The 15,279-nt window shown below is 44.6% G+C and overlaps 1 protein-coding gene across 1 annotated transcript in view; it reads right to left on the bottom strand.

The window, feature by feature from the left end:
* The window catches only part of PDZRN4 (PDZ domain containing ring finger 4), a 244,634-nt gene extending 230,336 nt beyond the window's left edge, over nucleotides 1-14,298 (bottom strand). Inside the window, exons 1-3 of the mRNA XM_035544184.2 lie at nucleotides 13,637-14,298; nucleotides 11,606-11,692; nucleotides 7,564-7,668 (exon numbers count right to left, since the gene is read on the bottom strand). Of these exons, the coding sequence (XP_035400077.1) occupies nucleotides 7,564-7,668; nucleotides 11,606-11,692; nucleotides 13,637-14,257 (813 nt within the window). The 5' untranslated portion in view covers nucleotides 14,258-14,298. The remainder of the gene's footprint in view (nucleotides 1-7,563; nucleotides 7,669-11,605; nucleotides 11,693-13,636) is intronic.
* Nucleotides 14,299-15,279: the final 981 nt, after the last annotated feature.

Raw genomic sequence — 15,279 nt, 5'->3', positions numbered from 1 at the left:
CATGAACACCTCTAAGACCTCACATACACAAGAATTTACTCTAAACCTACTGCCCCAGCTGACTATAAAACTACATTGCTGCTGCTGCTGGGTGAGGTAGTGTGTTAAATGTCAATTGTTTTGGAACGTTTACCTTAAAGCTTAAAAAAAATCATGGGAAGGAAGAGAAAGATGACGTGTAGCAAAGACAAGCTCAAACAGGACATCTAGGAAAATGCTGAGTTTCAACTTGCCAAGTTTCTGACACATTATCCCTCGGGGTGAGATTAGACACTTTATGAAGAAGATGGGTGTGAACAGGCTTTCACACAATGCCTAGGGATCTATGGTGCATGACAGCAGGATCCCATAGATGGTGTTATATTAGTCAGCTCTTCCACAGGTTAACCAGAATCCTTCCTACCTAAACAGCATAGCTGACTTGCCAATTTGGCTACTGCCTCACTCTGCAGGCACAGTACAGTTAGCAGTTTTGCTCCAGCACTGTTCCACCTTATTTCCCTGTCAGACTGTGGGTGCACATATACATGGTCCTACTCCACAGTTTGGTTAACCACTTTTTCTATATCCCCTTCACTTCTTGCACACTGCTTATTTATGGGCAGGCACTCAAAAGTACTCCTGTGGAAACGTAAGTTTGCTGCTTTGTCCTCTCTAATTGTAATGCTCACTTTTTCCTGTACTTCTTCTTCCTTGTGTACTCTTCTTCATTCTTCTTCTTCTGTTCATGTGGTCATCCAGCTGCTGGAGAGACCGACCACAATCAGCCCAAGACAGAAATATCTTGTTGGAGACAGCGAGTTAGGCATGCTCATGTGCACGCAAACTCCCAAAGCCTTTCTATCAAGTTTAATCACACCTAGACCAAGGCCCAACATGGTAGAAGTAGAAAAAAAAAAAAGTAAATCGTGACGTTCACAGCTTCCCCTTAGCTTGCTCTCGTCCCCTTTCATACCAAGTCACATTGCAGAAATACTCCATGTTGTTCTGCCCCTTGCCATGTTCCAGCCATCCCAGTATCTCCTTTTCTTTGTTTACTGGGAACCCCTTGCAGAGAAGCATCCAAGCACATACAAAGGTGCAGCACACCAGCTACCTGCATCTCAAAGTAGCTACGACTAACAAACCATTGGCTGAAGAGACTTCCTGAAAATGATGATATGACACATTGGATACACCAATTCTGCTAATAACTTTCTGGAGAGTTTGTATAGTTGTCACATTCCAACCATGTTTGGCACTTTCACTTTTTTAGATAAAAGCGCTATGAGAACATGTATGAGAACATGCATATCTGAACACAAAACAGAATCACAGAATGGTTGAGGCTGGACAGAACCTCTGAAGATCATCCAGTCCAGCCCCCTGACAAGCAGGGTTACCTAGAGTATGTTGCACGGGATCACATTCAGGCGGATTTTGAATATTTCCAGAGAAGGAGACTCCACAGTCTCTCTGGGCAACCTGTTGCAGTGCTCTGTCACCCTTATAGTAAAGAAGTGCCCTCTCATATTCAGTTGGAACTTCCTGTGCTTCAGTTTGTGCCTGTTGCCTCTTGTCCTGTCACTGGGCACAACTGAAAAGAGACTGGCTGCATCAAAGACCCAAAGTCTAGTATTCCTTCAGTCATGGAACCCAAATCTTCCATGTCTAGGAAAGTGTCATATTTGAAAAACATCCTGGTTAACATCATTTGCTACTTTCTCTTCTCAAACAGAAGATACAGTGAGGTCAGAAATGCAAGTATCATTCAAGAATATGCCACATAAGCCACAAACCTGGCATCACACAAGACAGAGGCAAACTCTCATTTACCAGCACTCCCCTAGAGAGGGGAAGAGCCAGTATTCCAGATAGAGCTCTCTGGAACAAGCAGCCATTTCTTACTAGATTATCACTGGATAACCCTAACTCACAAATGCCTGTCAGCACCTATCTCAGTTTGAAGTGGGGGGGTGGGGGCTGGCCTTGCACAGGATAGCCTCTACCCTATTAATGAGAGTAATTACCTGGGTATGGAAGTTCAGTTCTTTGCAAGCAGGGCAGAGCCCACAACCCAGATCTCCCATTTCTTGGAGAAGTACTCACAGCTGAATGAATTCAGGTGTCCAAAAACCTCTAGTTCAACAGGTGAGGGAGAGGTGAAAAGAAGCTACAGGCATTTCTATGCCTTGATACACTGATTTATTATGCCAAGGATCTTTCAGACTAATTAGTAGGCATCTAATGAATGTAGGTGCCAGACATCATGAATTTGTTAAGGATTTAAGAGAACTTAACATACCTAAGGCCACATTGGCATATTTAGGTATGCTGAAATCCACTCCGCTGAAATTATCTACGTGAAATGCTCCTCAGCTACCACCCAGATCTTCCTGGTCACATTATGTGCATCTTTGGTTCAACGCCATCCCCAATCTACTAGCTCTGATCCCAGCAAGACAGTTTCTAAGCTCACTACTTCTACAGACATAATCTGACAGTGGAGATTCCTAGCTAAATAAACATGGCTAGTATCAAAGATTTTGCTTGAGCAACATAGCGAGTGTAATGACAGAAACATGTAGAAGATAAAACATCACACAGCTGACACACAGCACAGTCAGCAGTCTGGCAATAGTTAAAAAGTTTCTGTGTAGGCGCTTTGCAGATGTAAGCTGCTTCTGCCAGGATAAGCCTCAAGACTTCTTCTTTATTGAAACTGGCTTTGCTGACATGCGCTTGAAAGCCATTGTGTGTATACTCTCCAAAAAAGTTAAAGAACAAAGGCAAACATGGAATAAGAGATGAAGCCTAATTTATTATACGCTTATGGAGCTCAGGCTGCATAAACAAAATATAGTCATAATACATATGCATCCATCTCACTTTTCAAAAAGACTTAAAAATCCCAGACTAAAAATGTTTCTTTTTTTTTTTTTCCTCTCTTTTCCATCATGCCTGTTTCTCAGTCAAGGAATTAATAAGAATCAACTGACTAAAATGCAAAAGGGCCAATGTTCTCATTTCATTTGAGAGTATAATAACAGAAGCCTTTGCCTTACAGTGCAAGGAACAGAACAAAAAAATAAAAATCCTGAGTGTTCCAGATGATGATGTGCTTATAGTTCCTCATATAAATAGTTTGGTCTTCAGCCTAAGCCCCTCTTACATGCACACAGGTTTTTCACTGCTGTTTTGTTATTTGGCAAACTTACAACAGAAAGTTCAGCCATGACTATAGGGCTTTGTCTCCTACACAGTATGAATTAAGAGTCGCTCTTTTCCCCCAGATTCATGAAATCCTGTTGTTTTTTTGTTTGCAAATTCAGGAATTCCATCTGGGTTGCAAATTCTGTCTTGGTCATGTATTTTTTTGTGCAACACTGATGTGAAAAGATAAAATATCAGCATGCCTCACTTTAGTAATACAATGGTATTTTGCAAGACACTGTGACTTGCACAACGAAAGAGGATTTGAGAAAATCAGTCATTGTTTTTTTCTAAAGCTGGGCTCAAAACCAGAGACTACATATCAGTTTCTATAAGATGTAATATTATATATATAGTTTAAAAAAAAAGGCAACACCAAGTGTAAAGAACTAGTTCTGAATAGAAGCTTTCACATGACTGTAAGCTCCCCAGGGAAATAATCACTCAGTGCCTGCACTTTTCTGATGCTCTTCCAAAGGCATTAACTAGTGACTACCCACAGGACATCAGTGTACTTGGAGCTCTGGCCAAGCGGTGCCATTCTTATGTGAAGCTGAAATTACGTGAAGAAAAGTGAGAGAGTAAAATTTTCCTCCATGCAGAAAGAGCCAGTTCCAGCGTTACTGCTCAGAACTATAAATATATATAATAAAAGCGTCAGGTAAAACACTTCTGTGTATCAGCAACTTTGCCAAGGATCATATTTGTATTGCCTTGAGGTGGCTACTAGCATTAGCAAAGATGAGCAGTGAACTTATTCAGCAGGAAAGCTTTGCATGAAGTGAGGGGGAGATGAAATGATGCACAGCTGTATAACTGTGATCCATCCTAAAATTCCAGGAGAGAGAAGGGTGCTTTTTTATTTTCTCCCAGCAGCAACCAGAACTCTTTGAACAGTCTCGTGCATGGCTTGCTGCTTCTCCCCTCCTCTTGGCATTCATAGGCAGTGTGGAATGGAAGAAGACAAAGGGGTCTAAAAGACAGAGGTCTGCTGGCATTATACCACTGCTCATAATTGAGGCTTTCATGTCGGGAGTCACAGATATCAATGCTGCATCGTGTTTTATGAGATTCTTTTTATAGCATGTGATCAGGATTTAGTCCTGGAACACATGCTGCACCTTGTTAATTTAGGGAGCTAGTTTTTGGATAAAAACTTATGAAAGCAGCAGAATACCCTAACATCTGGAGGAACGTGCTATATGAAAGTAATTAGTGAGAAAAGTTTGTCCTCAATGAACAAATAATGATCATTTTTGACATGTAAGCAGGTTCCTGAAAGAACACATCTCCCAAGTGCTGCTGGTTCATGTCACTGTCCCACGCCAACTTTACTCAGCGTAAACAAGTCTCTTCTCACAGAAGTTAGCCTTGAGTAAAGAGGAAAAAGCTGTGCTGAGGCCTGAAATCCTCAGTTCCTCAGCAGAACAGTGAAAATGATCAGTGAGGGTCCTGTGACAGTACCCTGGGAAGAGCTGCAGCCCCTTAACACAGGGTACCTAAGGCTGTCACCCTTTACCTCTGTCACCCTCACCCACCACCAACCTGCCGTCCCACAAGCATCTGCTCCAGTTTTCAGGTCCTCAAGCACAAAATACGTTCACCTGAAAGTAAAGCCCACACAAACACCAACATTTTTCCAATGAATGCATCAGAGAGACTGTACTGCCCATATTCTGGGCACAATGACCTCAAAAATCTCCACGAACTCAGGTCATGCATTTTTACACTTATAACAAATCATGCATTTTTACACTTACAACCTTAAGGAAGAAATCTGATTTCTGTCCTTGGCACCCCTTCAAACAACAATTCATAACATATCATATCATATCATAACAATTATTTGGCAAAGCTGCCGGAGTAGGTAATGACATATATGAAGTAAAAGACCACAATGCTTGTATCTGCCAGACTTCGCTCACAAATCCAGCTGCCAGAGTCATTTGCTGCAGTAGGTTACCCACGAGATGGTCATCTTAAATGTGCACAACTCATTCTTGTCAACCACGTGCAGTTAGCATTTGTTCAACATCTGATAAAGCACTGAAACAAATTACCTTCTTTATTTAGCAACATGCCTTGAGAACAGATTTTCTCCCGATCTAATGGGATAGTTCTGTCCATTATCCCATTAGTTACGCGTTACTAGAAACACCCGGGGCATCACACTGCTGACTGCAGCTATCAAAGGCTCTTCCAACAATGTCGGTTCCTTCTGCTCTTGATTACCAAGAAACAGTCTCACGAAATATCACCCATTAGATCAGATCACCAAATGAGTGAAGTGAAAGCAATAAGTCCCACTTCCTATAAACTTTTCACCCAAGCTGACACACGTTTTGTCTCACCAAAACTCATATTATGTGTGTCTGCCAACATTTTTGAAACAGTTACACCATCTGTCTGACTTCTTTCCTCACAGCAGTAGCATTCATATTGATTCTTCCCAACAAACTGCAGCAGGGCTGGCAGGGCATCCTGGAGCAAGAAGGCATCAACAGCTACGTATGGACCAGGTAAAATTCAACCTTTTGACTCCAGCTGCTTCCACTGGCCTAGATCTAGCATGGAGGAATAGTTATTTGTTTGCATTTCATTTATAAAGTCTTAATGTTGCCCTTCCCCCTCCCCTTTTTTTTTTAATCAAATTTTGAAGCAATAAAACATTTATTAAAATGTTTGACCTAACTCTGGACACTTTTAAATGCTTGTCTAAATACAAAAAAAAATATATACAAAGATGCTGTATATTAATATGGTGAAAATTATGACCAGTTCAGTATTGTATGAATACAAATGTTACATTGGGTCTGTAGGTTCACATGGAAGTGAAATCTATATGCTCTCAGTAGCAATCTAAATACCAGCATGATTTTATGCAACCAAAAATCAAACAAATAAAAATCAAGAATGTAGTGGCATTTTGAGAAATGACCTTAAGTTTAATAAACAATAAATAGTAAATTTATTTTTCCTTCCTCCAAAACCACTCAATTTTGTTTTAAAAATCAAGGAACTATGAAGAAATAATAAATGAAGGCAGGAAATGATGAGGAAATGCATAAAATGCTGTATTACGTCAGTTTCTGGAACTTACAGCGTGGTTAAGTGAAACAGTAGTGTCAGAAAAAAGATTTTTTCAGCAAAGGGCTGTTGTTACAAAAAAAATCTATGCTAAGCTTATTGTGTATCTAGGGGAGAAAGGAATTAGGTTGCAAGTTCAGTTATGCTCAGCCAATTTGGTTTCTACTAGAGATGCATATATTAGCCAGTGAAAAGCATGAGCTTTCTTTTTCCAAGAAAATGGAATAATTTGGTTTCACACACTGCTCCGGGCTCCCAAAATTAAGAGCAAAGCCAGCATTCAAACAATCTTGGCTTCTGTTTCTAGGCCTTAACAATGAAATAATGCCAGATGCCAGCAGCAGCACTCCGCATTTGTCTCCCAATCCACTTGTTTCACGTACCTTTGTTTGGAACCCCGTCCAACTGGCAAGTTCACACAACACTTCTAAGCCTCCTCTAAACCCAAGGCTAAAGTGGTGTATCCTAAACAAACCTAGCAGCTACTGTTACATGCTGTCATTAAGAGAGTTGTATTAGAGCTGAGATGTGAAATGACGGTTTGACAGCACTATAAGGAATCTATTTTGGTCACTACTTCAAACTGCTCTTTTAACGCCTTTTACAAGACTAATTATGGTTACAGATGTAGGCTAGACAGAAGCCTTTTCTTCAGACTGAATTTTTTCTTCTTTTTTTTTTTTTAAATGATAATTATTTCTCTTTTATGAGAAAAACTGCGTACAACACAAGAATAGACTTTCAAATTTCCATGACGGCATATTACATGCTGGGAAACAGCTATATTGGTCCTTGTGAGAACCACAGATGATCTACTTATGATCATATAGCAGGAAGAACTTTCTCTAATTGCTCAAGAAATTTCACAACGCTGCTCATCAGTGCAGCTTCTGTGAAGAGTTGCATAATCACAACAGCAACCCCCCCCCCCAAAAAAAGCAAAATCAATTTCACTAAAACTGTGAATTTACACAGAGTCATTTAGCCTTTTTTCTCAAGTTACCTAAAATAAATGCAAATTGCCTCTCCTGCTTGCTATTTCAGTGTCTACACCTCTGCCTTGCTTATATCGGCTTAATCCTGAGACCAATACATGTATTAGTTGTTAGAAAAACCCACGAGTCTTCACATCTGGCAAACGTTTGAGCAGTTCAGTGTATAAGAATCACATTTAGACATGGCAAAAGAGCAAACTTACAGCATACTTAGTGTAAAAAAAACATCAAATCCTTGATTAATCTGATAATATAACAGACTAATCCACCAGGGTTTTTTTTTTCTTACCTCGATAATCTTGTCATGAATTTGCAGGCCTTCTGCTTTGTCTGCAGGTCCATTTTCCAAAATTTTTGACACATAAATTCCCTCAGCAGATTCCTCCTGATTGTTCTGTGCCAGGAGAGACGGAAGTTGCAAAAAGGACCACATTAGTACAAAAAATGAGATGTACTACAACCAGCAGCAATGAACAATGCAAATCCACCTGAAATATGCAACTCGCTTTTCTAGCTGAGAATTAAGCTCCTTGGGATTTTTTTTTAAACTTGCTTAACACGAAATAGTCATTAATCAAAAGGACAGAATTAATGAAGTATTCCAGCATTTTTTATAAGATTATCCATTCACTTCTGGTTATTTTAGTCTAAATGAGACACAGGGTGCAAGAGTAATCAGATCCTAGCTAAAATATTTAAAGCAGACCTTTCACTTCACAGCAGACAGAGACTACTATGTAAATGCACAGAGGAAGATATTCATTAAAAAGGATGCCCAAGTGTTTCTGTCAGGAAGGAAAGTGATCCTGCAGTACTGCTGCCTGTAAATGTTTTCCTGCATTTGGAAATAAGCCCCAAGGAACAAAGTGACATTAGTTAGCTGGCATGTAACAGTGATAGGATTTGGTTGGAACTGGTTAACCTCATAAATCCTATTCACATGGGAGACTGAGAACTTGCTCAGCTGTGAAATCTATACAGATCAGCTGTGGACAGAAAGAGAACCCACTTCCAGTTGATCTCTACACATTTCTAAGTACAACTGACATGAAGGTCAAATTTGAAGCAGATAAATTATTTACTACAGCTGAAATATACCTGATATTGTTGCACAGGCTAAAATTACTTCATTTCATCACATGAGAGATTAAAACATTTTTTAAAGTATTAAGTCAATATTAATAAAAGAATAATTCAAAGCAGACGCTACCTACTATAAGTATTTTAAAGTATTCATACAAATAATAACCTAGTCAGCAATAAAGGAATCTTCTTTCAAATCATTTATGCTTTGGACAGCAGTTGATATGATGCTTATTTTCCTTCTGTTACTGGTGAATCCCTGACCACCAGTATGACTCATATGTGTACAAGTTTCTAGGACTAGGTCCTATACACTTGTCGGGAAAAAAAACTATTTTTTCCATTAAGAAAACTGGTAAATCCATTACAAAATATGGAGCCACTGTAAAATATGCTTTACAGTATATGGCAGCTGTCCCGTGGAGACTCAATCCAAGTAGATTTCAGGTTAACAGATATTTGTTCAACATGATGCTGGTCAGACTATGATTTCATAAACTCCTAATTATTTTCCTTGGTCACTGAGACTCATAGGTGTTAGGTAAGATGCAAAAGGGAAATTTTTTAACAGTTCCAGAAATATTTTGGAAAGGTGGAGTAACAGACCTCCACTGAGTTCCCAAGTAAGCAATGAGACAAAAGAAGCATAATAGCTATTAGTCAAAACGCACAAAAGGTAGGGTCTGTTTCTTTCTTAAGAAAATGGAAGGCCATATTACAGTACCTTCACCCAGATAAAATTGCGTGTCTGTGTGTTTTTCGTAAGAAATTTCACTGCCCTTTTAGAGATCAGTGTATGACCCGGTAAGAAAAAGGATATTTCAGTCTTACTTGTGGTCCCCATTGGTAGTACGCCCTGCTATCTACAAGTCCTACCGAGAAAATACACCACAAGGCATACAGCACTTCAGCACCTCCTCACACAGCTCACAGGCTGCAAGGCACGGGCTGGGCAAAGATACGGAGGCTAACGGTTTATTTGCCCTTTAGCTGAGTCCCTGGGCTACTGCAGGAGCCCACAGTCATGTCTGCGTGGCTTTGTCGAGGTGTCCTCAGAAGGCCAGCCTCTGCAAGCCAGAGCTAGGCCCAAGACAAAAGTGGGCCTCAAAGTACCCTTGTTCCATCAGAATAATGAACCACCTTCCAGAAACACAGACACGTGTGAAATAAGACCTTTCCTGACAAAATAAGACAAGCTTGTGGTGAGTTTTTCCTTTCCTCTCCTCTTGCCCTTCAGGCAGAAGTTGAACAGTGGGGAAACCTACAATGGACTTCAAATTAAACACATCAAATATAAGCATGTATGTACCAAGTCACCAAGAGTCACCTGTTTCCAGACAGAAAAATCTGCGTTATATATATAAAACACCAATAACGTGTGGTGAAAACTCCCACCTACAGGACTAATGCAACAACACCAGTGTTCTGCTCTTCCTCTGCACAAGCCAATGTTTCACCAATGGGCACTTTTTCCCTGAACAACTTGAATATACATATTGCCTTCATAAACTCTTGTTGTCTTGTTACTAAACAATTCCTGATCCAGGTGGGTTTTTTGTTTGGTTTGGTTTTTGGTTAGTTGGTTGGTTTTGTGTTTTTGTTTGTTTGTTTGTTTGTTTTTTTGAGCAGAGTTTTTTATTTTCATTATTTGAGCCTACTCGACCCTTTCTTCCTGTTATTTCCTTTGGCTCCAGCCATGAAGAATCAGAGCTTATACTGATATCTACCAATCAACCGTGTGTAGTATTCACGCTTACCACAATGAGAACAAATCAGAACTTCCGAATTCAACATCAGATGACCCAGAAAACCCTGAGACCCAGCTCTGCCTCACAGCTCCACCACCTTCTCTGTCTTCAACTATCGGTGTTAGTTAATGGTAGAGCATGACCACGTTCTTCTCTACAGTCAGCCATACTCTCCAGAACAGTGATAGAACCACTCATACAGTTATCATTTACTCCTTAAACTTTCAGAATATTCATAATACTCATTCATAAAGCCTAACAGTTTGTAATATCAAGAACATTTCCAGTGTGCATTGTTTGCACGTGAGTACTTCAGAGAAACTCAGCTGACATCCCAAGAAAGCTGAACACCATGCTCCCTTTTCCCTGCAGTTTTCCCACTGCTGTAGATAACAGAAGTCAATCCAAAACTATCCAAACAAAGATTGTATGGACTTTATTACAGGTATATTGAAAGTATGAATATAATCTAAGTGTGTGTATTTTATCTTATAGCGCCTGTTGTCTAATCCTTCCATTAGAAAATCTAAGAAACTCTTGCATTGGCTTTCTTTGTAACGCACATTTGATAAGTGCATTTACCCACAAGGAACAGCATTTCTGCAGTGCAGACTGAACTTCTTAGGCCAATGGGAACAGACTCTTCGGCACCGCTAAATATAGTTTGAGAGCGAAAGATTGCCAAACTAATATACAGGGTCCCATTCCCCTCCCCAATAATAGCAGCAGGTTATAGTTCTCCCACTTAACAAGAACCTGATCAGTGCATAATTATTACCTAGCCCTTTTAATCAACTATTAATTTTCCAGTTTAACAGGTTTCTATACCATTCACATGTAATGACAGTCCTGATTAATGCTTTTGGAAGGATGAAGTTAAAAAAATCCCTGCATATTCTTATGCATATTCGTGGAGGGAGGGGGGAAGGGAGGGTTAGTGATCCTTGTTCGTATTTTACAGTTTTTAATGAACCTTCTAAAACTAGACTGATGATTTGTGAGACCAGATTCATTTATGATATGAGATAGATGAAAACTGTATTTCAGTTCACAAAGAAAAAAAATTGAAAGCAGGCATGTGAGAGCAGGACATGTGCTTAAACTATCTGAGCTACAGAATCAAATCTTCATCTCTCCTTTAAATGAAAAAAAGCTAGCAGTTTCCAAAAATTCCAATGGCTTAATCCTGCAACAATTACTCTTGTAAGTAGTCCCAGAGATTTCCATTCAACAGTTTCCATGAATACATATTACTCACATGGGAACTTAGTGCAGATCAGCCTAAAGTTTGAAGGCAAGAACAAAAGGAACACCTTTCCTGAAAGTGAGAATAATCCAATTCTCACAAGAATCTAATTATACCTGATAATACAAAGTACTTATATCTATGGAGCTGATTCCACACCTACTGTCATTGAAAGTGACTTTTTTATGACTAACAGTGTACATAACAACAGAAAATGTGGTCAAAAAGTAACCTACAGTTACTTTTCTCATTACCTGATTGGGTCGTCCTCCTATAATATTGAATCCCAAAGTATCATTTTCTCTGTGTAGCATGATCGTTAATGGTTTGGGTTCTCCTGCCTACGAAGCAAAAGGTGAAAAACTGTTAAAGCATATTGTCTTGAAAAAACAAACAAACAAACAAAACAAAACAAACAACAAAAAAATGAAAGCATTAATGTACAAAGATTTTTAGTTGGAGAACATGTAAGACGGGTCTCAAAAGCAAATTCGGCTGAAAAGAGAACAAAAGACACTGGAAAAAAGCAAAGGGAAGACATGCACCACTGAAGGGTAACAGGTAGCCAAAGCACCTGACTATTTTAAGCGCTGAACAGAAAAAAGTGCAGGCTTTGGATGGGAGGAATGCTCTGCACCACTGAAAAAAGTCAGTGCTCCAAATGTCTGCAATCTCTATAAAATCCCTATATGCATTTATATAACATATAGATTAAAATACTCAACATGACAATTTTCAGACCCAAAAGCCAGCTATATTAGTACAGTTTTGTCGCAGCTTTCAGGAAAATATACACAGAAAACAAAGCCCAACTTTTTATATCAGCTTCTCACTTTCCTCCCCAAAAGGAAGAATCCAAGAAACATTTCTGTAAAAAAAGGGTTTTGTTTTGTTTTGGTAAACAAGTTGTAAAATATAAAGTGAACAAAACAAGTGATGGAGTCAAAGTTCAAAATGAAAAGGAGAAAGAAGCCCTTTCCCTCAGTGGAACGGGTAAATTCTTTTCTAAAAAGAGTAACCAAAAAAAAAAAGGGGGGGGCTCAGCATAGCAAGTTAGCTTATTTTATGTAGTTCATATATGATAATAGTTATATTTTAGGAGCCATATTCTCCATGAAGAGGGTGTATTCACCCAGCACTGTCAGGTTTGCCAGTCCCTAAATGACACAGCTGTGACACCTAAATGATGATACCCATCCAAACATAACAACACAACACCTGACGCTGAAGGCCGAGTTTTATTAACGGCGAGGAGTTTTGTGGCAGCAGGGTGCGTCTGTCCCACATCGGGACCCCGCTGCCAGCCCTCCCGACGCCCCCTGCCCTCGCCCCCGGCCGGGCTCCGAGCCGCAGTGCGGGCAGCGGCCCCTGCCGGCGGTGCCCAGCGATGGCAGATGCTCGGCGGCGACCCGGAGAGAGCAGCCCCCTGCCAGCCCCCCTCTGGACACCCCAATAACCCCCCCCTCGCCTTTCTGCACTCGCTGTTTTTCCGCACACTTCTTAGCGGCCCCTGCTGCCCCCTTCGTGTGACCTTAGCGCATCCTCCCGGAGACGAAGCATATCTGCGATAAGGTACCCCGGGGAAAACAGGGAAAAAAAAAAAAAAAGATTTAAGTGCTGAGGTCTTCAGACACAAGGTGTCTCGATGCCACGAGGAGCCGTGTTTCTAGGCCCGCAGGTGTCCCGCAAACACCCCCTCCCCACCTTTAGCCACCGGAGTGATGGAAAGCGCCAGGCACTGAGCTCTTCCCCGCAATCCGCTTCTCCCCACGCGAAACACGCTTTGCTGTCTTTTCCCTGTCTTTTCCCAAGTTTACAAGGAATTTATCCTCCAGTTCTTTAGGCGACTTCTCGGCTGCTCCACCAGAAGTCCCAAGCCGGCTCCGCGCCCCAGCCGAAGCCAAATGAGCGGCCACCGGCTCCCCCGAGGCGGGGGGGTCGTGGCCCGATGCGGGTGCAGGTGAAGCCCGGAGCCGTGCCTGCGTTCTGCCAGCCGAGGAGCCAACCCCCCTCCTCCTCCTCTCCCTCCCGTTTCCCCCAGGCGACAGCCGCCGCTGCCCGGCACCGCTCCGGGGCTGCTCCCGCCGCTGCCCCCGCTGGGACCGGGCAGAAGCGTGGCCGGCTCGGGGCTGGGGGCTCCGTCCCCGCGGGCAGCAGGGGACACCCAGGGCTCGTCCTGGCACCCGGCCGCCCGCGTCCCCCTCGGGGGGTCGGGCTGGGCGAAACTGAGTCCGGGGCGAGCCCGGCTGCCGGAGGGGGGCCGGGAGGGTCGGGTCGGCACTCACCCCGCCGCGCCGGCCGCCCGTCAGGTCGCGGGTGATGCTGCTGATGTGGCTCATGTACTGGCCGAACTTCGCCTGGTAGCGCAGCGCCGTGAGCCGCACCTCGCTCTGCAGCGCCCACAGCTGCGCCAGCAGCGCCTTCTCCCTCCTGCTCCAGCTCACGGCCTCCCTCCTCGGCTCCTGCCCCGGCCCCGGCTCCGGGCCGCCTCCCCGCAGCGCCCGCGGGCGCCGGTGCCCCTCGCCCGGCCGGGGGGTCCCGGGGGGGCCGCCCTCCTCCGGGCCGGGCGGCCGCGCAGCCGGGGGCCCGTAGCGGCACGCGGCGAGGTGTGCGGGCAGCTCCCGCAGCCGCAGGACGCGGCGGCAGCCCCGCGGGCTGTAGTCGCACTTGACCTCCAGCTTCTGCACCAGGCTGCGGAGCGGCAGCACCGGGCGCAGGTCGGCGGGCGCCAGCGGCCGGCAGCGCAGCGGGCAGCGCCCCCGCCGCGCCGCCCAGGGCAGCAGGCAGCCGGCGCAGAAGACGTGGCCGCACGGCGTGGCCAGCGGCTCCTCCAGCACCCTGCCGCACAGCTTGCACTGCAGCTCCGCCGCCACCGGCGCCGCGAAGCGCTCCGGGTCGAAGCCCATGGCGCGTCCCGGCCGCGGCCAACTTTCGCCGGGGCGGCCCCGGCGGCGCTGGAGCCGCTCCCGGCGGGCGGGCGGGCGGCGGCGGCGAGGGGCGGGCGGAGGAGCGGGGCCGTGCCGGGGGAGGCGGGCGGCGGGCGGCAGCGCCCAGCGAGCCTCGCCCGAGGCTCCCCCCGCGTCCCCCCGCCTCGGCTCCCGCTCCCTGCAGCTGCCGCCCCGCCACGTCCGGGCATCCCGGCCGGCGGGGCACGAGAGGGGGCGCAGGGACCCGTACCCGGACCCGCACCCGGCTCCCCACCCGCATCCCCCCGCGGGTCGCTGTAGGTTGGGTCGGGAAGGGAGCTGGCAAAGCCTCGAGTCGCTCCGGCTCTTTTACCGTTGTACGTGCGGACGGGTCTCTATCGCATTTCTCCCGCTCGCTTCTCTTCTGTGCTCCTGGTTTGGGATACGCAGGAGGGCACAGGAAGCACAAGTCCCCCCCGTACGAATGCTCTCTTTGTTACCGCACCGAAAAAAAAATATGGTCGGGATAAGAAAATTGCTTGTGGAGCTCCCTTAAACAACAACATATGTGTAAACAACACTTTCATCCTAAGAAAAGCTAAAACACAGCAAAATCTGGAAACTCATAGTCAGGATCAATAGCCAGGCTGGATCCTACCCCTTCGTTGCCGCACAGCCCACAACATTCACTGAAACATGAAACCCCTAACGCATTCCCCACATAACTCCACTATTGAAAACACAGGGCCGGGTTGCTGCCCCCCAGCCCCGTGGCAAACCTCCCAGCAGAGAGCGGGACGGGGTCTTCGGGGTGCTTCTTCACTGGGATCCTTAACCTGCAGGTCAGGCACTGTCCCTGTTGGAGAGGACAGCAGGCTCGGCCTGCAGACACCTGCCCAGGCCCAGACCATCAGGTATTTTCTGGACCTGAGGACTACTGAGGCAGAGCCGGGGTGTGCCCTCACCAGCTCTGAGATGCCTGCCTCCAGCTCTGGCTCCTGGGAGCATCCCTCCAGCAAAGC

The sequence above is a fragment of the Cygnus atratus genome, chromosome 1 (assembly GCF_013377495.2).
Source record: "Cygnus atratus isolate AKBS03 ecotype Queensland, Australia chromosome 1, CAtr_DNAZoo_HiC_assembly, whole genome shotgun sequence".
Lineage (NCBI taxonomy): Eukaryota > Metazoa > Chordata > Aves > Anseriformes > Anatidae > Cygnus > Cygnus atratus.
Note: the sequence above shows the minus strand (reverse complement) of the source record. Positions and strands in the feature narration are given on the sequence as shown.